Source organism: Dama dama, chromosome 15, assembly GCF_033118175.1.
Source record: "Dama dama isolate Ldn47 chromosome 15, ASM3311817v1, whole genome shotgun sequence".
NCBI classification, from domain to species: Eukaryota; Metazoa; Chordata; class Mammalia; order Artiodactyla; family Cervidae; genus Dama; species Dama dama.
In genome coordinates, this window is record NC_083695.1 from 4,336,947 (window position 1) to 4,360,389 (window position 23,443).

General features: G+C 56.6%; 1 protein-coding gene across 3 annotated transcripts in view; it reads right to left on the bottom strand.

Annotated features, from left to right (window-relative positions):
* RET (ret proto-oncogene) overlaps positions 1 to 23,443 on the bottom strand; it is a 61,720-nt gene that overhangs the window by 13,548 nt on the left and 24,729 nt on the right. For all 3 annotated transcript variants that reach the window (XR_009696014.1, XR_009696013.1, XM_061161362.1), the window contains exons 3-18: positions 23,109 to 23,396; positions 20,498 to 20,739; positions 19,014 to 19,209; positions 17,510 to 17,709; positions 15,187 to 15,445; positions 14,359 to 14,484; positions 12,722 to 12,832; positions 11,784 to 11,906; positions 10,616 to 10,872; positions 7,995 to 8,142; positions 6,491 to 6,598; positions 5,087 to 5,301; positions 4,882 to 5,004; positions 2,697 to 2,767; positions 1,285 to 1,422; positions 141 to 240 (exon numbers count right to left, since the gene is read on the bottom strand). Coding sequence is in view for 1 of the 3 variants with exons in the window: in XM_061161362.1 (XP_061017345.1) it covers positions 141 to 240; positions 1,285 to 1,422; positions 2,697 to 2,767; positions 4,882 to 5,004; positions 5,087 to 5,301; positions 6,491 to 6,598; positions 7,995 to 8,142; positions 10,616 to 10,872; positions 11,784 to 11,906; positions 12,722 to 12,832; positions 14,359 to 14,484; positions 15,187 to 15,445; positions 17,510 to 17,709; positions 19,014 to 19,209; positions 20,498 to 20,739; positions 23,109 to 23,396 (2,705 nt within the window). In the remaining 2 variants the exon portion in view is untranslated. The remainder of the gene's footprint in view (positions 1 to 140; positions 241 to 1,284; positions 1,423 to 2,696; positions 2,768 to 4,881; positions 5,005 to 5,086; positions 5,302 to 6,490; positions 6,599 to 7,994; positions 8,143 to 10,615; positions 10,873 to 11,783; positions 11,907 to 12,721; positions 12,833 to 14,358; positions 14,485 to 15,186; positions 15,446 to 17,509; positions 17,710 to 19,013; positions 19,210 to 20,497; positions 20,740 to 23,108; positions 23,397 to 23,443) is intronic.

Here is a 23,443-nt window from a genome sequence, read left to right on the forward strand (position 1 = left end):
CCCCCCCCCCATCTGCCCTGCCCCCTACCAGGAGACGACATGACCATCTCACTCTGCACAGCCGCACTCTGCCTTTGTATTGGGAATTCCATGAACTGGGGTGAGGGAGGTGGCACCAGGGATTGGCTCCAGGTACTCACTCTGCTCTTAACCATCATCTTATCTAGGTCTTTGCTGATGTCGGCAAACACTGGCCTCTTGTCTGGCTCCTGCTTCCAGCACTGCAGCATTAGACTGTACCTGGTGAGACAAGCAGGTGGGTGGTGACAATCCAGCGAGGATTGCCCAGTCACAACCACCAGACCCAGTACAGTGCGCCTGGGCCCCAGAGGCTCTGGTCCAAAACCCCAAAGCTGTTCCTGTGTCACTGACATCCTTCTCTGAGTTGGGCCAGGGTATGATGGGTCAGCAGGGGCTCACAGTGTCTGGCGCTGTGGTCCAGCCATGCTTGTTATGGCAGCTAACGCAGAAATGCCAGTCCTTAAAACTCTTATGAAGGATGAACTGTGTATGAACACAAAAACCTGCCAAGCACACTCTGTCTTGCACCTCCCTCCCTCCCTCCCTCCCCTGGGGCTCTGGCAGGGCTGCAGGGGCCACTTTGTGGGTGAGTGCTGGGCCTGTGCCTGCCAGTCTAGGGTGCCCAGGCAGGCAGCACCTACTCACCCTCGCACTCCCACAGCCCCGAGCCAGGCACATGGCAGGTGCATGACAGACTTTGAATGGACCAGTGTGTGTCTAACTATGGACGACCCCCCTCTCATGTGTTCTCAACCTGTTCTCCAAGGATCATCTGATGGAACCACCATTTGATGAGAAGATTCTGGTGCCCTCGAGCTGAAGTCCAGGTGCCATCTGCCTGCCCTTTGCCTGCCCTGGTGTCTCCACTTGGGCGCTCCCCTGTATGTACCCCTGGGGCCATTCTGAATTACCTGCCCCTCCCCAAGCATCCTGGGACAGGTCTCTAGCCTTAGACTGAAGCTGCTCCCTCATCCTTCCACCACCTCTCCTGGGGTCCTGCTCCCCCTCAGCTTGTAAGTCCCCCCAGGAGGCCCACCCAGCCCCCAGTGGAATCTGGGTCCCCAGCATCTGCCATCATGCCCAAGGGTGGTTCTCTGTCATCTGTGCCTTTGTCTTAGCCCGTCGCTTCCAGCTGCCCAGCTTGCCTGGGGCTGGCACCCAGGGCTGCCCAGCAGTGGGAAAGGATGAGTGTGCATGACCCCACCCCTCCAAAGCCTGGAGTGTCAGTGTCTGGGGAGGCTGGACCAGAGAAAGCATGCTCACATCTCCTCGCTGCAGTTGTCTGGCCTCTCCATCCGGTAGCCTGTTTTCAGAAGGTTGAAGAGCCGTTCTGGAGGAATCCCAGGGTATGGGTTGCCGCCCAGGGTCACAATCTCCCACAGCAGGACACCAAAGGACCACCTGCAGAACCAGAGGGCCAATGAGCGACTGCACTGGGTCTGTGGCATCCTCAGCGCCCCGGATACCCTCCCCCTGAGCAGCAACAGCACCCGAGTTCCCCGTACAGAGAGTGGTCCAAGTGCCCACAGTTTCAGCCTAGGCTGACCAGACAGATGGAATTGGAATGGAGGCGGACCAGGTGTCTGCCTGCCCTGCCCCAACCCCCCGACAAGCTGCTGCCAAAGCTCAGCCCCCATGCCCAAAAGGGGCAGGTGGCTGACCCCTGAGGTGAAGCTCTGTAGCATCAGAGATGACACAGGGAATGCAAATAAGCACAGTGAAAAGCAGGTCGAACTGAGGCCACAGGGCACCGGGGGCACTCTGCAAAACCCCTTCACCTTTTCTGTGTGCTTGGAAATTTTCATAAGATGTTAAAAGGAAAAAACATTGCAATGGGAAAATATCAACTGTGAGGGAAAATTTCCTGTCAAGTGGGGACAAAATCATCACAAAACAGCATTATCACACAAGCCTGTTTACAGTAATAAAGAATGCCTGCATGCCACGGACAACTCTAGGCAAGGCCTGTGAGCGCTGGCCCTAGTTATTTAGGGATGGTGGGGCCCCACTGACTTTTAGTCTCTTCGTTATGCTTTCCCCTGCATTTCCAGTTGTTTTACAGTCAACTTGGTAATCAGAACACAGTTGTTAAAACTGTTTAAGAATTGCCTTTTCACAGCCTACCTTATTCAAAACATGCAAGGCTGTTTACAGCAGAACATTTGGAAACGAAGTCTGTTGTGGTTTTGGAAATAATTGAGAATGTAGTTGGACTTGGAAGACTGAGTTTTGGTCTTGGAGCAGTTTGGGTACCGGAAACCCACTCAAGGTCACTCCACCCTAAACCTGTCTCTGGGTGGGGACCAGTCGCCGGGGACCTGCTTGAAGCCCACTCACACTCAGGCTCACAGAGAGGGAACTGTTCGGCTGAGACTGTGTGTCACTGAGATGTCCAAAGAGAGGGCAGGGGAGTTATGGGAGGCAAGAGGGGCTGCAGCTATAGCTCACGTCCTCATGTATTCCACCATGGCACTCAGAACTACTGCCTGGGCCTTTGCCATTTGCTGTATGAGTACACAAAGCTCCCCCATCCGCAGCCCCCCAGTTTGGGGAGGTCACTCTGGACAGCTGGAATGAGCTGACAGGGACTCAGGGCAACTCTGTTCCCCAGCGGAGCTGCCCAGAAAGGTGCATACGTGTAACCTCCACCCCAGGAAGGCAACACCCAGACTCACACATCACTCTGGGTGGTGTAGATATGATCAAAGAGGGACTCAATGGCCATCCACTTGACTGGGATCCGACCCTAAGGAAGGAGTGAAAGAAAGGCATTAACGTTGCTCTGAGATCCTAGGAACTGGTGTGTGTGGGGGACACATCTCAGGCTCTTTCAGCTCTTAGGGAACACTGAGTAATGACTCCAGTGTGTTCCTGGGTACAGGCCAGCAGCACAGCCTCACAGGGGCTGGAGTCCCAGCCCCGCCTTCCTAGGCTTGGCTGAGATACCTGAGGGAGTCAGTCGGCCTGCCCACAGCTATACAAGGTGTGCTGGTCATGCACCACATCCCAAGGAATTGATGCTAAGTGCAAGCCAGGCCCCACTGTGGTCACTTCTGGGGAGATCAGGGGCACCCTGGGTGCTGCCCAGTGGGTAGGCTGGAAGCATTTCCATCAAGATCTCCCCTGATTTCTGAGGGTGAAGGGGTTTGGGAAGCCAACATCCAGTGTTTCCATCTTGGGAATTTCTGACACAAACGAACACACTAAAGGCCTTTCTAAGAAGCTCTGAGCGAAGAAATCAATGTGAGTGTCTTGAGTCTGATTTTTCCCTCTTATTTTATCCCAGGGCCCTTTTAGCATCTTCTGAAAGACTGTCCTCCACCATGGAGAGGCTGGAGTTCAACCTAACAAATCCTTTCTAATGCAACTTAAGAAATAGCTTTTTGGTACAAATAGATCAGCGGGCTTTCCTGGTGGCTCAGTGGTAAAGAATCCACCTGCAGTGCAGGAGATGCAGGTTTGATCCATGGGTCAGGAAGATACCCTGGAGGAGGAAATGGCAACCCACTCCAGTATTCTTGCCTGAGGAATTCCATGGACAGAGGATCCTGCTGGGCTACAGTCCATGGGTCGCAAAGAGTCAAACACGACTGATCGATTAAACAACAACAAATAGGTCAGCGTCAAGGCACAATCAATTTAAAAAAAGGCATTTGCTTTGGATTTTAATGCATTTATTGTACTTCTTTTTTTTTTTTTTTTAAAGTACTATTTAGGATTCATACCCTACATGAAGTGTGACTGCTTCAAGGGTGTGTGTTTCTAACAACGCCACCTGCAGGCTGTGCTCTCAGGGGCCACGTTGGGCACCCTGTGCTTCCTTGCTGGGTGACACAGGGCATTCCCGAGGACCACTGCATCAACAGGAAGTTCCATCCAGCCCCCTCCACGAGTAGGGAGCACCCCTCTCCACTTCCCCTTCAGCACTTCTAAGACGTGCTGTCACAACGGGAACCCCACAAGAAATCAAATGTCATCCTCACAGCCCCAGGAGCACCTGGGCTTCACTCGCCCCTCAGAGCAAAGCTGAAGTGTATGTCGTGGCTTTCTGTGTTTTTCTTTTTGAGCAGCATCTGTTCCAAATGCCAGCTTAGCTGTGTGTCTTGAGGGGGCCTGTGATCTTCCCTGTCTAGTCTGTCACAGGGAGGCTACTAGAAAGGGGTTGGGAGGATAGCAGCATCAAGAAAGTCAAGACCAATGTCACAGGGAAGGGGACCATACCAGGGAACCAGGTTTCCCAAGAAGGTCCCCGAACCACCTGTTTCAGTGACTTGGAAAAAGCTTCCCAAATCTCTACACTGCGACTCTGGACTTTGTCTCCAGGATCCTCCTGATCGCCTTCCAAACTCACTTAGTCGGCGGTTCCTAGGCCCTTGGACCAGGAGCATACCCTGCTGTAAAGTGGTTCCTTCCTTTCTGTAAAGAATGACTAGCAAGCTTGGGTTTAATTCATTTCTTTTCCCCAAGCAAAGGACTCAAGTTACACAGAAAGTGAAACAGTGACCTTCCCTCGGCAGCAGTGAGAGGAGCAACTGCAGACAAGATTGTTATTTCTGCAGTGGTGGGTGACCTTTAGAAGTGATAGTGATGAGAAGCGAGAGAAGCTGCAGGAACCCCACTCCCAGCAGGGAGCGCCAAAACAGCACTTGTGGCTGTGAGGAAGAGAAGGAACAGGCTCAGGGCTGAGTCCTGCTCGGGGTCTCTGGGGACCCAGGACTAGGAAAGAGTTCGGGGATGAGGACTGGAAGTTTACACTCTAAAAACCCGCTTTATCTTCCTCAGATCAGAATCTGTCCCCATCCCGTGGGCTCCCTGACCACGCCCTCTGCCCTCAGGCCATCACACCCCAGAGCCTGGTACCTTGCTCCTCTTCACGTAGGAATCCTCTTCATAAACATCTCGGGACAGACCAAAATCTGAGATCTTCATCCTGCGGCCCTCGGCTACCAGGACGTTTCTGGCTGCCAAGTCCCGATGGACGAGCTGTGGGAAAGACAACAGCAGGGACCCCTGAACCCCAGGCCCATCGCTGGCAGAGGGGGCGCGGGGCTGGGGCGGCACGCACCTTCATCTCAGCCAGGTACTGCATCCCTCGTGAGATCTGCCAGGCAAAGGAGATGAGGTCGCCCATGGTCAGGGCCCGCTCCTCCAGGTTGTCCAGGTAACTGGAGTTGCGGCTGCCCCCGCTGCCCACGTAGCCGGGTCCCGCCTTGCGGCTCTCTCGGAGGAAGCCCCGCAGGGAGCCGTACTTGGCATACTCCACGATGAGGAGCAGTGGCCCTAGGGGCAGAGCGGTAGGTACGTGGGCTGGCTGCTTAGGTGACCCTGGGCAGGCAGAAGTTGGGCCAGCACGGGGCAATCGCTTCCAGCAGCCTGAGGACTCAAGCCTCAGCTCACTCTCACATCACTCTGCTCTCCACCTTGCAGCGCTATGTTACTTCAGTCATGTCTGACTCTTTGTGACCCTATAGACTGTAGCCCGCCAAGCTCCTCTGTCCATGGGATTTTCCAGGCAAGAATAGTGGAGTAGGTTGTCATGTCCCCCTCCAAGGGATCTTCCCGACTCAGGGATTGAACCCAAGTCTTTTACATCTCCTGCATTGGCAGGCAGGTTCTTTATCACTAGTGCCACTTGGGAAGCTCCTCCATCTTGCAGGGGCTTTGGATTCCAAAGCCAGCTGCCTGGACAGTTGACCACAACCTCTTTCCTGGGTGTCCAGGGCAAGCAATTACTGCATTTGAAGCTGCCCGGGAGATAACCACTGCTGCTCGGATGTCAGGAACTTTCTGTACCCCTGGTCTTGCCACAGTATGGCCTGGGGACGGCTGATGGAGGCAGAGGTTCTGGACTGCCCCTGGCCACCCTCTCCCTGCCCTGCCTGCTTTCAGGCCACAGTCCTCCGAGGCCCGGCCCTGAGTGCTACTGGTGCTGACCGGTGCCCCTGCTGCTCTCTCCCTGTCGGCCTCCCATCTCCCTCACACCCCAAATACACATGCACACACACGCACACGCACACACATGCACGCACACACACACACAAAGTGGGAGGCCCCCAGGGTGGCAAAGCAGTTTCGGAAGACCAATAGAGCAAAATGCTCTTATGTGAAAAACGATCTGCCATTGCCTTTGCCACCCCAGGCTGGGGTGGGGTTGAGATCACCTGGAGGTTATGGCATATCTAGTTCCCAATAGGTGCCCAGGAGACACTGCTCATCTCTGGACTTCCCTGTCTTAAGGGCTCGGCCTGGGGCAGGGTGCTGACAACCAGGATGTCGCCAGAGACCCCAGGGAACACTCCTGTGGCAGCCCTCATGGTCCACTGACACACAAGTTTCAGGCAAGGGCCAGAGAAACCATGCTTCCAGGAAGAGAGAGGACAGAAGGATGGGGATGAGGGAGAATGCAGAATGGAGCAGCCCAGAGCCCCTGGCTTGTGCCCGGCAGCTGCTAGTCCCCGGCCGGTCTTACCATCCTGGCTGCAGGCCCCGTACAGCTTGATGACTTGCGGGTGGTTGACCTGCTTCAGGAGGTTGAACTCTGATAGCAGGTCCCGCAGCTCGCTTGGGGAGGCATTCTCTGAAATGCACAGAAACAAAGCAGGTCACAAAGTCCCTGCTACCACCGTGCTGGGTCACAGACGCAAACGAGGGGTCTACACAGACTTGTCTCCTTCCCAGACATCCTACTCAGGTTCAGACTGAGGCCTGCCAGGACCTCACTGCTTGGAGCTACTCTCAGCCCACGGGAGGGCCAACAGCGGCCTCAATTGCCTCCAGGGAGTAAGAACCGGAGGAGCGCACTTCCATGTGAGCAGAGTCTTTCCATGGAAAGCCTTCTGGGCTGGGCTATGCATGCAAGTGGCATTATTTCCCTGCAATCACCATCTCTGAAAGACAGTGGCGCACAAAGACACTCCTCCGTTAACCCTTCTGGGGAGGAAAAGGGACTCCCTGGTGCCCAAACACCTGCCAACCAAGCACTCGGCAAAGGCGGGTGAGGCCCTGGAGAAAGGTGAAGGCCATGAGACTTCACGGAAGTCGTCTTGCCATGCTGAGCGTGTGTTTTCCAAGGGCAGAGATAGTTGTGCTCAGGAGCTTGGGTGTGGAGGTCTCCTGGCCAAACTGTCCTCCTGGGTCATGGCCCCACATCCCACTGCCCAGTTGTGCCACTGCCTCTGGCTGTAGACTTGTCTGGAAATGAGAAGACAGCTGCAAGATGGGGCATTGGAACCCTTTGGACCACACGTGGGTGACCCAGGGCCAGTCCCACTGTGCCCTCTTAGGGCCTGGGGTCTCATAGACAAGGGGCAACCCCAGTCTGAGGGCCTGGGTAAGTACACAAAAGTACCCGGCACTGCATGGCTCCCCGACTGCTGAACATCAGAGTGCATCAGCCTAAAATGTGCCCATCACATGGCCACTGGGCCCTCAGTTGGTCCAGCTGAGCCAGAGCTCGGCCATGGCAGAGGACCATCTACCCAGTCCCTGCTGAGAAGCGGTAGTGAGGATACCCAGCATGTGGTAAGACTGGAGCAGTGCTGGCCCGCTAAGGGCCGGGGTGGGGGGACTGGGAAAGGCAGGGACCTGGGGGACAGGGGCCAGTCCTTACAGGTGGTCTCTTCACCAGGACCTCAGTGGACGCTTGGCGAAAGAAATGAATGGGGCAGACTGAGGTGGGGAGAGCTGTCGGTTTTGAACTTAAGGGCTTTTAACTTAAACTTGGATCTTTACCCAACACTGATACACAAGCAGCATGGCTCTGAAAGCTTTCAAGGGAGGAATGTCTTACCCTGCTTCTCCAGGGACCACACCAGCCCACATCATCCATGGTGGGGGTCCCTAGACTGCAGCCACTCAAGAAGAGCAGGGGAGGGGTATTGGTTCTTCAGGAGGCAGCAGGCTGATTGCCAGAGTCCTGGCGGCCCCCGCAGGTGTGAGTGGCAGAGCCCCCCGTGTACTGCCCGGGCACGTACCTTTCAGCATCTTCACAGCCACAGTCGTGTACCCTGCTTTGCCTTTCAGCCGAAAGGCTGTGGCCTTGACCACTTTTCCAAATTCACCTTCTCCCAGAGTTTTTCCAAGCACCAAGTTCTTCCGTGGGAATTCCCACTTGGGATCCTCCTACATTGGGTTTGAAGGAAAAAGAGAGGGAAGAGAGATGGCAAAGGTAAGAAGAAAGGAAGAAGGCAAGAGCCGGCGGACCAGCTCCGTGTGCAGACGGCCGACTGTCACCTGAAGTGACAGGTGACAGTCACCATGTCCAAGGGCAAGACCCCACAGTCAGGCCCTGAGGTGCCATGACAAGATGCGTCCCCCCACCGGAAGGCAGGTGTTGCCACAGACCGGCTGGACTCCGTATGCTCATACCCTCACTGGCCTCCATCTACTGTAGATGCCCTGGGCCACCTCAGGCCCAGGGCCTGGTATCTCCAGTGAGGGAGTCAGGGTTTACTCAGCACCCACAGGTGCTCCCAGGGGGACCACAGCCTCTTCCCTGGGACTCAGGCCCAAGCCTCATGGTACCTCCTCTGCTTTGGACACCAGGCACTGACAGTGGCCCAGGCTCCAGGACTTCCAAGAGAACTCAAGTGGCACCTGTGGCCCCAGTTGCCTACCAGCCCTGCACTCCCAGCTACAGGAGGGGGTGTCAAGAACACCTTCCTGGTGTGGCAGCCTCTAGAAAGTTACCACTGTGCCCCTCAGGAACCGCACCCCCAACCTCCCTGACAATGTGTGGAAGAGGCTGCTCCCCCCACAGCCCAGCCACTGGCCAGAACTTGCACACACCGGCCTTCCCAACACACCATGCCCACTGAAGACCCCTCTGGGGTGGGGTCTTCCCAGACCCCAAGACTGGCTTGAAGACCTGAACTCTGGGGATGCTGAAGCCTGTCTGGAACCTGCCCTCCCGTCAGCACTGGATGCCCAGGTCCCCAAGTCTCGCTGTGGCTGGGTGTGGGCATGGCTCCAGGGGCTGCTTATGATGTGCCTGGCAGGCTCGCCTAACCCACAGACACACACTGGTGACCCACTGCCCCCCCAGGGACCAGAGCCCTGTCTTCTTACGTCTGGGAGCAGAGGCAGGCTCCTCTAAGCACCACGGCCAGGGGCACCTTCCAGCCAGCTCCCCAGGTGTCCTGGTGTCTCAGCTTCCCCAAGAACCCATGTTGTTTGTTCTTTAAGTTGCAAAAGAGTCAGTTGTGTCTGACCCCCATGGACTGTAGCCCGGCTCCTCTGTCCATGAGATTCTCCAGTCAAGAATACTGGAGTGGGTTGCCATCTCCTCCTCTACCAAGAACCCATAGTCAGGCTCAAAGGTGACAACACAGTCACCACCGCCCTGGTGTCCACACTGCACTGGATAACGGCTGACGGCACACAAAGACTGGGCTAAGAGGGGATATCTCTGATTTGTTTCTCTTTAAAAGTGCTAAAACCCCAAAGTGTCCTCCCCACTTTATGTAAGACAGAACTAAGGCCAAAGGGTCGAATAATGTGTCTAAGACCTCAGAGCTGGCCAGTGTGGCCCTGGGCCTCCGGCCGAGCTCTGGCTTCTCTGCACTCTGGGCCAGAGGCTGAAAGTGATCCGTGGCCCCCCCCACAGAAGAACCGCTCTCATTGTGTGTCTCAGCACAAACCGCCAGGGCATATAAGGGAATCAAATGGCTCGTCCCTGGGCCACGAGGGCCATTCCCAGATGTGGTGGCCACAGGGGCCTCCTTCCTGACTTTGCCGGTTCCAAACACTCAGCATGTGGGAGGTCTCCAGCCCCCAGTCCCCATAGCATTTCAGTCTCCTCAGCAAAAACACTGGAGGGCAGACAGGCGGAGGAGCAGCCTGGCCGGGCAGGAGGTGGTGTCTGAGGCTCCCACACTAACTGCAGGCCCAGACCATGCCATGGAGGAGGAGGCTTGGGCTGATTCTCCCCTCTTGGCAGGCCAGTCACAGAGTCCTGGGGCCGGGCTCCCCTGCAGGTGCCTGAGAGGCCTCTCAGCAACCCCACCCTCCAAGCCACAGACAGAATCCCCTCCTGGCTGCGGCCAGGCCCCCCACCTGCCAGTCTCTCTCGCCTGGATGGGGACAGTGTTTCATCATGGGGCTCCTACCCAACAGACTCCCCAACAGAGCGACCTGTGGAAATGAAGGCAGAACATTGGCCTCCAGCCCTAGGGTGGTCCTACCCTCTGAGAATAAAACCCACACACTCCTCCTCAGGGCCTCCCCCAAGGCTGCATCCTCCAGCACTTGGGGCCTCCGTAGGAGAGATCTTAGGCGGGTACAGCATGGCCTGCCCTCTCCTTGGAGCCAAATGGCCCAGATCTGTCATTTAAATCCGCGCCTATCCTTTTCCACCTTGATTCATGCTCTCTGCCCTACCCCTGCCTTCTGCCCTCCCTGAAAGACAGCTCGGTGGAGGTCAGAAGACAGCTGGAAGCTCACGAGGTCCTCCTGGCAGGCAAGGATGCAACAACCCCAAGGGCCCTGCCCCTTCTGTCCCCCCTCTCCTTCCCCAGCTGCCCTAGACCAGAGGCTACCCACACAGCTAACTGGAAGGGCTGCCTCCCTGGCCCTGCTGCCACATGGAGAACCTCACCGGGATCTTGAAGGTGTCCACCGAGACCTGGTTCTCCATGGAGTCCAGAGAGGGCCGGCGGGCGCCAGATGAGGAGTAGCTGACCGGGAAAGCTTGGGCAGGTCGACGGAAGGTCATCTCAGCCGAGGCAATGGGCGGCTTGTGGGCATTCTTGTGGTAGCGGTGGATGCAGAAGGTGGACAGCAGCACAGATACGATGAAGGAGAAGAGCACGGCTGCCGTGATCACTGTGCGGCAGAGGTCATCACACAGGGCGTCTGCGGGCAAGTAGGGGCCGTGAGAGTAGACACCCCACAAGGGGGACCCCCAATACCCAACAGAGCCACACCTGTGACAGCCAGGAAGTGGCTGCTGTGACCGACTGTGAGCTGCCTGCCAACCCTCCTGACCCATGGCAGGTACTGTTCTGTATGTTTTTGCTACAAGAGACTATTATTGCCCTTTTCTAGAAGGAATGAGCATTTATAAACATCCTGCCTGAGGTCACACACCAGAGGTTGTGCACCCCTGCACCTCCCCCAACCTGGAACGCTGCACTTAAGCCAGAGGCCCAGGGGCCTCCTGCGTTCCTAATATCTTCTGTATTTTCTTTATGTTCAATATATAGTGGAGAGGAGAGACAAGTGGCCCAGGATCTGGGCCATGCAATGACCACCCAAATGCCAGAAAAGTTCCCCATGTGTTCAGTGGGGCCCCCCTGTTCTAGAAGAAGCACCTGGAGGGTGCTGGGAGGGGGTACCCAGCTGGCCAATGCCGCAGGCCCAGGAAAGGCTCTATACAGGCATAGTCTGAGGAGATGCTGAGTTATTTGATGGAAGAACTAGTTTTCCAATCCAATCTTTATTATAGAACTTGAGGCCAGGGAATTCTTTGGTGGTCCAGCAGTTAGGACAAGGAGCTTTCACGGCTGTGGCCAAGATTCAATCCCTGGTTGGGCAACTAAGATCCCATTAGCCTTGCCAAAAAAAAAAAAAAAGGAACTTCGGGCCACAAGGCAGTCTTAGTAGCCTCGAGCCAGCTCCTTGTCTGCACACATGGGGGAACCAAGACCCCAGGGAAGGAGCAAGATCTCCTAGGTTTCTCTTCCTTCCTGCATGCTCCCTGGAGGCTCAGAGAGGCGTGGGGATCCCGGCCAGCTGTGCCCCCCACCCCCCCACCCCCAAAGCACCTTGGCTATCCTCCGGCTCGCAGAAGCACTTCTTCTCCTCAGGGAAGCAGTTGCAGATACCGAAGCCAGCTTTAATCCCCCGGCGCTCCCCAGGTTCGTGCCCACCAATGATGCTGCCACCCCCTGAGGACAGACACCACCCACTCAGCAGCCCACTCTCAGCCTCCAGGGGGACCTGGCCAGCCAGGACCACCAGACAGGATCATGAGAGGCCCCTCCCCACCTGATGTCAGCACTCTCACGCCCAGGGAGCACAGTGAGATCAGAAGTCTAGGTCACCCCAGGCAAGAGCCTCAGCATGCATGCGTGTGTGCTAAGTCGCTTCAGTCAGGTCGACTCTTTGCAACACTATGGACTGTAGCCCACCAAGCTCCTCTGTCCATGAGATTCTCCAGGCAAAAATACTGGAGTGGGTCGCCAGGCCGTTCTTCAGGGGATCTTCCCGATTCAGAGATCAAACCCGCGCATCTCCTACATTGGCAGGTGGGTTTCTTTACCACTAGCGCCATCTGGGAAGCCCCAGTTGCAGCATGATGAGCCCCCAAACCAGCTCCCCGGCCGCATCGGGTGAGAGGAGGAACCCACAGGCTGCCCTGGGCCCAGGCCAAGGTCCACACTTGGTCACTTTTCAGAAGCAGGAAAGGGGCAGAGGGGGCAGCTGGCAGTCAGCAAAACGGGGGACAGGGAGTCGTGCCCCATGAGTTGGCTAGAGCAACACTGGAAGGGTACGGGTCAAGCCAGCAAGCTCTAGTTTTGGGGGAGGAGCGCCTTTATTCAAAAAAAATGTTAGGAAAGGGCTCAGCACTCAAAACCCAGAAACTTGGCTGGTCTGGCTGAAGTGCAGGTGAGAGTCCAAGCCCCTTTAGCTTGTTATTCCCCCCACCCATTCAGGCTCCTGCTCGCTCAGAGTCACGGTGCAGGCTCATCGGGCTGCTTACGGAGGCAGTCCTGGGGGCAGATGTTGGGGTCTCTGCTCTCCACGGCGTCACAGTGGCCATCGGGGCAGGTCCTGATGCTGGGGGAGCAGGTGGAGAAGTTCCTGGTTATCCCTACAACACAGAGTGGGCAGTTATGACCACAAGGGAGCAGCTGCCCTGTTCAGACTGCAGAGCCAGGAGGGTCACACCCCAGGGCCTTCCAGGTCAACCCTGTACCCCACCCCATCCCCTGCAAGGAAGAGCAAACTGAGATCTGAGCAGAGAAGAACCACACACAGAGCCCCACCAGCAGGGCATCCCTGAGGTACAGGGCAGCCAGGATGGTGAGGGCCAGAGGAGCCAGGCAGTCCCAGAGCTGTGCCAGGCTCACATCAGAGAGGCCAGAAGAGACCAGATGAGGCTGGGACCCTCTCCAGGCTGCACTGTGGGTGGGACCCTCAGACTGGTGGGCCCAGCTGGCAGCCAGTTACTGTCCACACCCAAGGCTGCTCAGGTCCCTCCTATTTGGGTCCACGTCCCCTGGGCTGGGACCTCCTGGGTAGAGCCTCTCTGAAGACCATTTTGGATATTTTGAATTATTTTAAGGTTTGTGTTTTCATGAAGTAAAGCCAACCATAAATGACGTGTCAACAGTGTAGTCTACCTTAATTCCTCCACTTCTTGATGCACAGTAATATTACCAAGAGATCTTCGAAAAGTGTCTGTGAACTATGTGTTTAAAAGCGTTGGGTGAATGGGGGGAAGAGTGGGGAGAAGGGATAGTCAGGGAGTTTGGGATACACATGTATACACACTATATTTAGAACAACCAACAAGAACCTACTGTATAGCACATGGAACTCTGCTCAATATGCTATAAAAACCTCAATGAAAAAAGAATTTGAAAAAAGAATATATACACGTATATGTATAACTGAATCACTATGCTGTACACTGGAAACTGACACAACATTGTTCATCAACTATGCTCCAATATAACATAAAAAGTTTAAAAAAAAAAAAAAAAGAAGGCATTGGGTGAATATAGTGGCTCAGACAGTAATGCGTCTGCCTGTAATGCTGGAGACCTGAGTTTGATCTCTGGCTTGGGAAAGTCCCTGGAGAAGGAAATGGCTACCACTCCAGTATTCTTGTCAGAGAATTCCATGGACAGAGGAGCCTGGTGGGCTACAGTCCACAGAGTCGCAAAGAGTCAGACACAAGTGAGCAACTAACACCTTTAACTTCACATTCACAACTGCACGTGTATTTATGTGTATATGGGTAGAGAAATGGATATATACATGTTAATTACCATCTGGTGTAGGCACCAATACAGAAATTCAGAATTTTAGAATAAAGTAAAAAGAAAACACACACATCTCAACTTTGGCCCCGACCTTCTCAAGTCCAGAGCGAGCTCAGTCTCAGGCACCTGTGATCCCATCGGTGATAAACAGCTGGGGGGTTCTCTGTTCCCTGCGCTCGTGACCACCCTCTCCTGGCATCAGGAGCCACGGCAGGGACCAAGCGCAGGGGAGGACTAGACGGGCAGGGGCGGGGGGTGTCACAGAGGCTGGGAGGGCCCGCAGGCATAGACCCTACTCCCCCTCAGCCCCCATCACGCTCCCCACCGCCTGGCTCTGCCCAGGGCTTACCTTTGCCATCTCCCTGTCTCCACTCGCACCTGCCCGTCAGAGAGCCCAGGCCACCGCACTCCTCACATTCGGGCTGCCTCTTGCTGACCGCGCAGGACAGGGGACAGCCAGGCTCCTCAGGCACGTCTAGGGGTGGCAGAAAGCAGTCATGGGGGGCCAGCCTGCCACGGGCACCCATGGGTGCAGGCAGCACTGGCTGGAGCTGTCCCGAGTTGAGCCCAGAGGGGAGGCAGTCACTAAACTGGGGGCGCAGGGTAGTGAGGGGGCTGCTGGGGGAGGGGTGGCATCACAGTCACACAGCAGGGGCAGCTAGGGGTCCGAGTATGGAGTGGGGATGGGAGGTGGCCAGACTCATCCAGGGACACGCAGGACACCCAGTTAAACTTGAACTTCAGAGAACAGTGAATACCTGCTTTGTGTAAATATGGCCCTAATATCACAGGGACATAGGGGAGTTTGTCTTCTAATTCACTGCAAAGGCTGCACGAGATGTACTTACACCACAAAAACTGCTCGTTGTTTACCTGAAATTCACACTCAACCTGGGTCCTCTATCGTACCTGGCAGCCCTAAAACAAGCGCACAGGTAGGACCCGCTGACAGAGGCGATGGGCAGCAGCGGCCACCCACAGTGCCGTCACACTGGACTGGACTGTGTCATGCCTCCCCCGTCATCCTTCCAGTGCAGCTGTGTGCCGTTTTCTCGTCTCACAGAGGAGGAGGCTCAAGACAGCCCCCTGGTCAGTGACGGGGCACCCTTCTGCAGGAACAGCCCGAGGCTCTGCCACGCCCCGCCCACCCTGAGCCTTCCCGAAGCCGGGCACTCACACTTCCCTTCCACGGTAACGAGCAGCAGGGCCTGGGCTTGCTGGCGGGTTGGCTTCTCGGCGGCCACCACTGTGTACTGGAGCTGGGAACACTCGGGCCGCTGCAAGGCCTCCGTGTCATTCACGAACAGGGTCCCCGAGGTGTCCTCAGCCGAGGTGACCATCCCCAGGGCGCTGCAGTTGGCGCTGGAGGGCTGCAGCCTGTACTGCACTTGGATGCCGCTGAACTCCTGGCAGTTTTCCACGCAGACTTTCCCGATCTAGGCATGGGATCACGGAACCCTTAGCCAGGTGAGTGGGCCACCTGGGACAGTGGCTGGATGGGCTCCATGCCAGCTGAGTCCCGGGATAGTTTCCCACTCAGCCCAGAGATGGTGGCCCCCAATCTCCCCATCCTCCATGCCCCTGGAATCTGTAGACCCATCTGCCTGCCTTCATCCCTGCTCCTGGGAGCCGGAGGTGAAAAAGAACACAGGGTGCCGGGCTTTGGTTTAGGGACTGGCCCTCCAGGGAGGCGCTTGCTGGCTTGCCCGGCTCACCGCTCACTTGCTCCCTCATTCAGGCACAGAGGCAGCCTGGGTGCCTCCCACACACCTCCCTCCCCTCTGGGCACCACTAGGGTCCATCCTCAGTGTCCTGCCTGGGTCACCTGCCTGGTCAGCCAGAGCACAGCACCCGGGCCATAATTCACACAGCAGGGCTGCTGTCCCACCCAGGCCCCAGAGCCTCCTCCAAGACTTGGGCCGGAACCCCTGGGAGAGAAGGGATCCTTCTCCAGGGATGCCTCATGGCCGCAGCGGTCACTGGGGCCTGAACTCTCCTTTTCCCTCCCCCACCACCCAAGGTGGAGTTAGGGCTGCTGGGGCCTGAGATCAGAAGCTCTGACTAGTCAAGGTCGAGGGCTGCGGGCCTGGCGGCAGTGGTGGCACAGGGCCCCCTGCCTGCAGCCACAGGCCAGGCCCTTGCTCAGCCTTGCTCAGGCCCAGGGCAGAGCCAGGCTCTACCAAGCCCACTCCTCATACCACAACAAAACTACCTCCTAGGCTCCGAGCACTTCCTTGTACAGAGCAGGTTCACTTCCACTTTCTCCTGTGATCCTCAAAATTGCCTGAGGTCACCACCTTCAATTTATAATCATGAATGCTAAGGGGGGGCTGGTGAGAGACAGCAGTGTGTGTAAGGCTGGGCCGAGACTCGGGTCTCTGCACCCTCCTGAGTCCAGGCACAGGGAAAGACTTAGTGGTCAGGGGTAGGAGGTGTTGCAGAGGCTGGCAGGGCCCGCCCTCCCAGACCCCACTCCCACTCAGCCCTCATCACCCTCCCCACTGCCTGGCTCTGCTGACACACCCCTGGCAATGCCTATGCCCGCCTCAGCCCCCCTGGACACCCCTCAGGCCCCTCTGCTTCGTCACCTCTCACCACCCTTGCCCTCTGCCTCCAGGAAAGGCCTGGCGGGGGTGGCAAGTGGGGAGCCTGGCTGTGTCCAAGGGTGGGGCTCTTCTTGTGCTGGGTCCTAAGTGGCTGTCAGGAGCGGAGGTGGCATGGGAACCAACCACAGAAACTGGCAAAGCCACTGTCCTAGTCAGGAGATGACCCTAAATGGGATATTCTAAAGGGCACATGGCCACAGCTGTGCCATTAGGAGAATGCATTAAGTCATGCTTGCCGTAACTGCAAGTAAACTTTAAAAAGTGCTTCAGAGAAACATTCTAGAAAGAATTGCACCAAAACGTTAAACACTGGCTGATATGAGGAAAAGAGATCGCTCTTATCTATCCCTTATATCCTTTTGACAAATTCTTACTACTTCCCTTTTTTTTTCTACTTCTAATCACTATTTTCTGATAAAAAATGCAAAATAAGCTCTAGCAAACAGACTTGCAGGAAAGTAGGAAATAGAAGCACTTCCTGTCTTTCCTTGTAGAGGTCTCCACTAATGCCTGTGTTTGCACACTTGGAAATTTCCGGCAATGAAGACTTGGTTTTGAACATATGGAGCCATCTAAGGCCAATACTTCTGCAAACTACTTTTCCCACTTCATTCACCAGGAATGTCTTTCTAAGTCAGCATAGATTTACCTGGCACTGCCCTTTCATTAGTAAAAAATGTAAAAATGCTGAGAAGGGAGAGGGCAAAGAGGGGCCCACAAAGCCCACCAGCCCCACTCCTTTCTCCCACAGCCTTAGCCTCCTTGGCTTTGTGCCTGTTGCTCCCCAGGGCCACTCTGTGTGCTCAGGGAGGTGGTGTCCCCCATGTGACCCCACCCTGGGGGTCCCTGCTCCTCCATTCCCCTCCCCAGGCTGGCAAGAGGCCAGGAGCTCACCTGGGCAAAGCGGTGGGCCCGCCGGCTCACCGAGAAAGAGTAGGCACTGGGCAGGCGCAGGCTGACGGGCAGCACGGACACATTGAAGTGGAGGAGGACGACACCCTCCCCCGGGCCCTGGAAGTCTGAGTCGTTGACCAGCACGGCCAGCTGCACAGCCCAGCTCTCCGAGATGGGGAGGCTCCGGTTGAGAACCAGCCCTGTGGGTGGAGGCACATGATGATAGGTAGGGGCCCTGCCCAGGGTGGAGACCACTGCCCCACGCTGCTGCACATCTCCCCTGCAAAGCATTCCCTGGACACACGGGCGTACGTGTGACAACAGGTACTTCTACCCGCACGGTACACAGACAACAGACCTGGCTGGAGGCACTAAGGTTGAACTATTTTAAATGTGAGTCACTGTGCTGAGCTGAGCCCAGAAGACCCTCCTCAGCTGGGAGGTAACCTCAGTGAGGTGTGTGTGTGTGTGTGTGTGTGTGTGTGTGTGTGTGCGCGCGCGTGTGTATGAGAAAGATGCATGTCAGGGCAAGCACACACAGGTAAAGACCCACCACCACCACCAGTAAGGTCCCAGAAAGACCGTCCTGGCCCCTGAGAACTTCTCGCAACAGTACCAGCCTCCTATGGACCCTCAGATTCCACAGGCCTCAAGCATCCAGGGGCTTCCGCACTCCTAAGCAGTCACCGTGTGCCAAGGCTAAGATCCCCATTTAGTGGAGAACAAAGGAGGCGAGGATCTCTGGGTGCACGTGGCATACAGAGTGAGTGTGCAGGGGCAAGGATGACATTTTCCCTTGCACAGAACAGAGGTCATCAGAGGCTTGGTGAGGAAAAAGACAGGAAATAGGACTAGGTCAGGCAGAAAGGGGTAAAGGCACCAGTGATCCTGGGTTCCCCAGAAGCAGGCCTCCAAACAAGGATCCAAGCACAAATGGCATATTTGAAAGGTGATCCTATAAAACACAGGCAGGAGAGCAGACGAGGGAGGTGGGGAGGTTTGGCAACTGATGAGGACACCCCATCCTGCAGGTGAGCCCTGGGGGCACGTGGTGCTTAGCCCTGAGGGTGGGCACATTTCAGAAGTCAGACAGGACAGTCATCCCAGAACCCTCCAATCTGAGGGCACAGAGCTGCTACTGGACATCAACTGCTGTTAGTGGAGAGTTGCTGGGGAGGGTCAAGGATCCCTGGGCACTTGGGCACCTAGGAGGTTGCAGTGAGCCCTGGAGTGGTCAGCACCGGGTAGTGTGGTGGGGGTCCTGCCAGGGTCAGCCTTGGCCTTGGGGCAGTTCAGAGAAAAAGGACAGCCTGTAAACACCCACCAAGGTGGCCAAGGTGAGCCCAGCAGAGACAAAGGCTGGGAAGAGGGTTGGAAGGGGTGGCCACCTGGGGCTGAGAGGGCCAGGACAGGTGTCTACTTGTGCAGGGTGCTGCCCTGCCCAAGGAGAGCAGGTCGCCAGTTCCCCAGGGGGCCCTGTCAGGCCACACTGGTCCCCTCTTACTGTAGTCATGCACGGTTGCCCGCACAAAGCTGCCGTTGGCCTGGGCCAAGGTCTCATTGGGCATGTGCTCCACTCGGAAGGTCCGGAGGGCCCTGGCATCCCCAGAGAGCAGCGTGTTCGTGTACCGTCTCAGGAGCTCCCCGGAGGCTGGCACCACGTCTGCATCGAAGACACGTAACGTGGCTACCACTGTGCCCTGCAAAGAATACGGGGGCCAGTCAGGGCCCCGAAAGCCAGAGCCCATAGGGGGGCACGTGCCCCACAGGTGGATCAGGTGTGTGCGGTCAGAGCTGGCTCCAGGGACAGCCTGACCAGGGTTCGAGCTGCAAGGGGCCCCCAGCCAGCCTGCTTGTCACCCTTCCTGGGCCACTGCACCTCACCTCTGCAACAGGTGCAACGGCATCTCCAGACTTCCCATGATTATGGGTTAGAACAGATGCCCTGGTGCTCTGTGGAAGACCTCATTCAGGTCCCCACAGTGCAGAGTGGGCACCCCCACTCTCCTTCCAGGAAGCTGGGCCCCGCACAGTGGAGAAGTTAGCTCAGCGTCATGCAGTGACAGATGACAGAGCTGGGACCTAAGCACAGTGTCCACCAGAATGCTCTCCTACAGCTTCTTCTGTACCCCAGGCTAGACGGGGTCATGAGAGGGGTTCTGAGTAAAGCCACATGTCATCTCTGCTCTCACTCCTGGCCAGGCTCCACAGTGTTACCATGGAGCTGCCCTGCCAGGCTCATGGGACATTTCCCCACTCCATGTGCTTTCCTCTTGCCCATCCATCCACCAAACCTGCTCCCTGGGTGTCCAGGGAAGCAGGCAACCACAGCATATCCGACCGCGACCCTCCCCCTGCTCCCGCCAGCCTGCCGGCTGCAGGACAGCCCGGGGCCCAGCAGGTGGCAGTCACGCTCCGCCTGCACGGGCAAGAGGAAGGCGGGGCCCCGATGGGAGGGGCGGCGCAGGGACAGCCCCGCCGGATCCACTGGCCTGTCTTCCTCCACTCGGGGAACCCTCCCTGAACTCACTGGCCCTCCCTTGAGGGGCTGACAGCCCAAAGGAGGGAACGCCCTCCTGGCAGATGTCCTCGCCGTCTCCTCGGGGCAGTGTGCCCCGCCTCTGCAGCACCACAGTTGTGCCCCTCTGATGCGAGCCCTGATGGTTGAGTCCGAGGCTGGGCACCCTCACCCTCAACCCCACCGGCACCCCAACCCCTCCCCTCCCCCGCTTCCCAGGGCAGGGGTCAGCTCGGGGCCAGCGGGGCTGGTCCTCTCTCCTCCTCAGCTGTCCTGGAAACCAGCAAAACCCCAACAGACAGGCTGATGGACGAATGAAAGACGAATAACCACAGTGACGGCCAGCCACATGTCTGGGTGGCTAGATGGACAGCTGGATAGACCGAGGAACAAATGACGAATGGAGAGACCCAGATGCCCAACAAAGAGATGACAGACACTAGACAAGCACCAGACAGACGCATAGGCACCTCCTTCCGCTTGAACTCCACCACCGCGCTGGCGCTGTCGACGCCCCCGAGGAAGGTGGGCGCAGAGTCGTCCTCGTCGTACACGGTCACAGGGAAGGGCACCATCACCTCCTCCTCGCGCGTGCCCGCGCGAACCGTGCACGCGGCCACCAGCTCATACTTCTCGCGCTGCTCGCGGTCCAGGGCCCAGCGCGTGCTCACCTCCAGGCTGTCCGGATCGCAGCGGAAAGGCAGACTCTCACCTGAGCACCAAACAGACCAGCAACCCCAGGATGACCCTGAGCTGAGGGGAGGGTGAGCTGCCTTCCTCAGGGCCCCACAGGGAGCAGTGTGCAAGAGGAGACCGAGCTGGGGTGCATGCTGGGCCTGGGCCGTGGCCCCTCTTCAGCTTCCACAGTGGAGCACAGCCTCCAAGCACAGTTTGCAGTGAAGATTATGCTCTGAGCGTCACTGCGCCTGCAGCCTGCACCGGTGCTGATAGGGAAGAGCAGGGACCAGGAGGTCTGCCTCAGGTCCTCCACCCAATCACCTAGGAGGGCACACGCCTTCACACACCCTGCCTGCCTCCTCTGTGGCGAGGGCTGGCACCAGTCACGCTGCAGGCCCAGAGATCCAGCTCCTAGCGTTTGCTGGTATTTGAAAAACTGTCAGGAATTTTCTTAACTGTGGAAGCAAGACATGCTCATTTTAGAGAATGTGAGAAAAAAGCCACAATTCCACCACTTGAAAACCAACATTGGGGACATCTGGTGTAATTTCATGTTAACACACAAATATTTCTGACTGCCTGGTTTGGATCCCTGCCCTATACACCTGCAGGCTGTGTGGCCTGAGGCTGATGGTTCTGTCTCTGTTCTTCAGCTTCCTCTCCAGAAGATGAAGTGAAGTGAGAGTTGCTCAGTCGTGTCTGACTCTTTGCGACCCCATGGACTATACAGTTCATGGAATTCTCTAGGCCAGAATATTGGAGTGGGTAGCCGTTCCCTTTTCCAAGGGGGTCTTCCCAACCCAGGGATTGAACCCAGGTCTCCCGCACTGCAGGTAGATTCTCTATCAGCTGAGCCACCAGGGAAGCCCCAGAAGATGAGATGCTGTGTGTATTCATCGCCAGACACTGCTGTAAGTTCAATGACTCACTGCAACCTGGTGAGGGGAGGACCAGTAATAACAACATACTCTTCAACCCAAGCCTGTCCTGGAATTCATCCTCCAGAAAGGACCCAGAAAGGGGGAAAAGCTGAACGCTTGAAGGTCAACAGTGACCACCCCATAGCCAACCTCAGGAGGGCTGTCAACTCTACTTGGTGGAAAATCACATCAGAGCCACATATTACATGTGAACTACACATTTCCCTGTATTGCTTATGGTTACAAAAATGGCTTTTCTTTTTAAGCGAAAAAGGCAGCACACTAAACCATATGCTCTAGGGACAACTTTGTACAAAGACATCCATCCCTGTGGCAGGATAAATGAAGGGACGTGGGAGTGTGAGTGACTACTTTCCTTACACTACCGAGCGCTCCTTTAACATTATGACCATGTGTGGGTGCCATCAACCTGGTGGGAATCCAGGCTTCACTTACCAGCCGCCCAGCGTAATAAGTGTCCCCTTTAAAGTCCCCTTTAAACTGTCCAATGGCACCTCACACACAGCGGCTCAGTTGCCTTCTCTCATCTCCACTCGGATCCAGTGCCCTTCCCCTACCCCAAATCCATGTGGCTTCCCCAGGGCCATCGTGTGGTAGGACTATCTTGTGACAAGATCCACTGTCCTTACAGTGGCTCAGGCGGAATCCTGGAACCATGCTTGGTCCCCTCGTGAATCTCTCAACACCCCACATTCAACTCCCCAGAAAATCTTGCTGGATCTTCCTGCAAAACCATGCCCAGAATCTGCCTGCTTCTTGTGGCCTAAAGGCTTTCACCCTCAACCCCAGTCCTCATCCTCTCACTCAAGGATGTCTCCTGCCTCTTCATAGTTTTCCTGCTTCCTCCAAACCACTCGCCCCAAATCATTTCGAACACATCAGCCCGACTAACCCTTTAAAGTTAAGTTATATCCTGTCAATGACACCCTCCCACCTACCCCTGAAAACACCTTCTTTGGCTCCCTAGTCCCCTCATCAGGAAGTCCTGCCCCCTCCCTTGCATTTTTCTGCCCTCAGCAGCCTCTGCCCTCCCCTCCAGCCGCACTTCCCCCTCCGCACTTTTGAATGAGCTCGCCCTGCTTGCTGGGCGCCCTCCTTTACCTTGCTCCAGCCCCCTGACTTAGGACAGTGGTCTCCACCACTCCATGCCTTCTCAGCGTTACCTCCCACCTGGCCCCTTCAGAGGCCACCCAACGTCCTTCGCGCCTGTGTGGTCTCCACCTGCCCCAGGCGTGGAAGGTCCAGACAGGCAGGATTTGGGCCTGAACTTGTTCACTGTTTCATCCCTGGTCCCTAGAACCATGCCTGGCCTGTGGCCAGCATACATGAGATACACATGGACCTCTGAATGAATGGATGATGGGGTGGTGTAGTCAACTTGGACGGCTCATGCAGAGGAACCGCAGGGCCATGCCTGGCACTCGGTAGGCATCGAGGAAGGCTCCATGTGGCTGGCACTCACCTCCCAGGAGCCTGTAGGCCACGCTGACGTTGGGGCAGAGGAACTGCACGGGCAGCAGGCGGAACTGGTGGAAGGTGCCAGGGGGCCTGTTCTCCCGGATGCGGAAGGACAGGCCTGACTCGGGGAAGCAGAGCTCCCGGGGTTTGAGGGCGCCGCAAGCCGGGAAGGAGGCATTGATGATGGAGAAGTACACTCGGGCACAGCCTGGCCACTGGCACTCGCCCTCACGAAAGGATGTGGGTGACAGGAAGACCCGCAGGTAGATGGTAAGCAGCGGGAAGCCGCCGTCTGCAGAGACAAGTCAGGCCCCGCCAGGGTGTCAGCCACACCCGCCC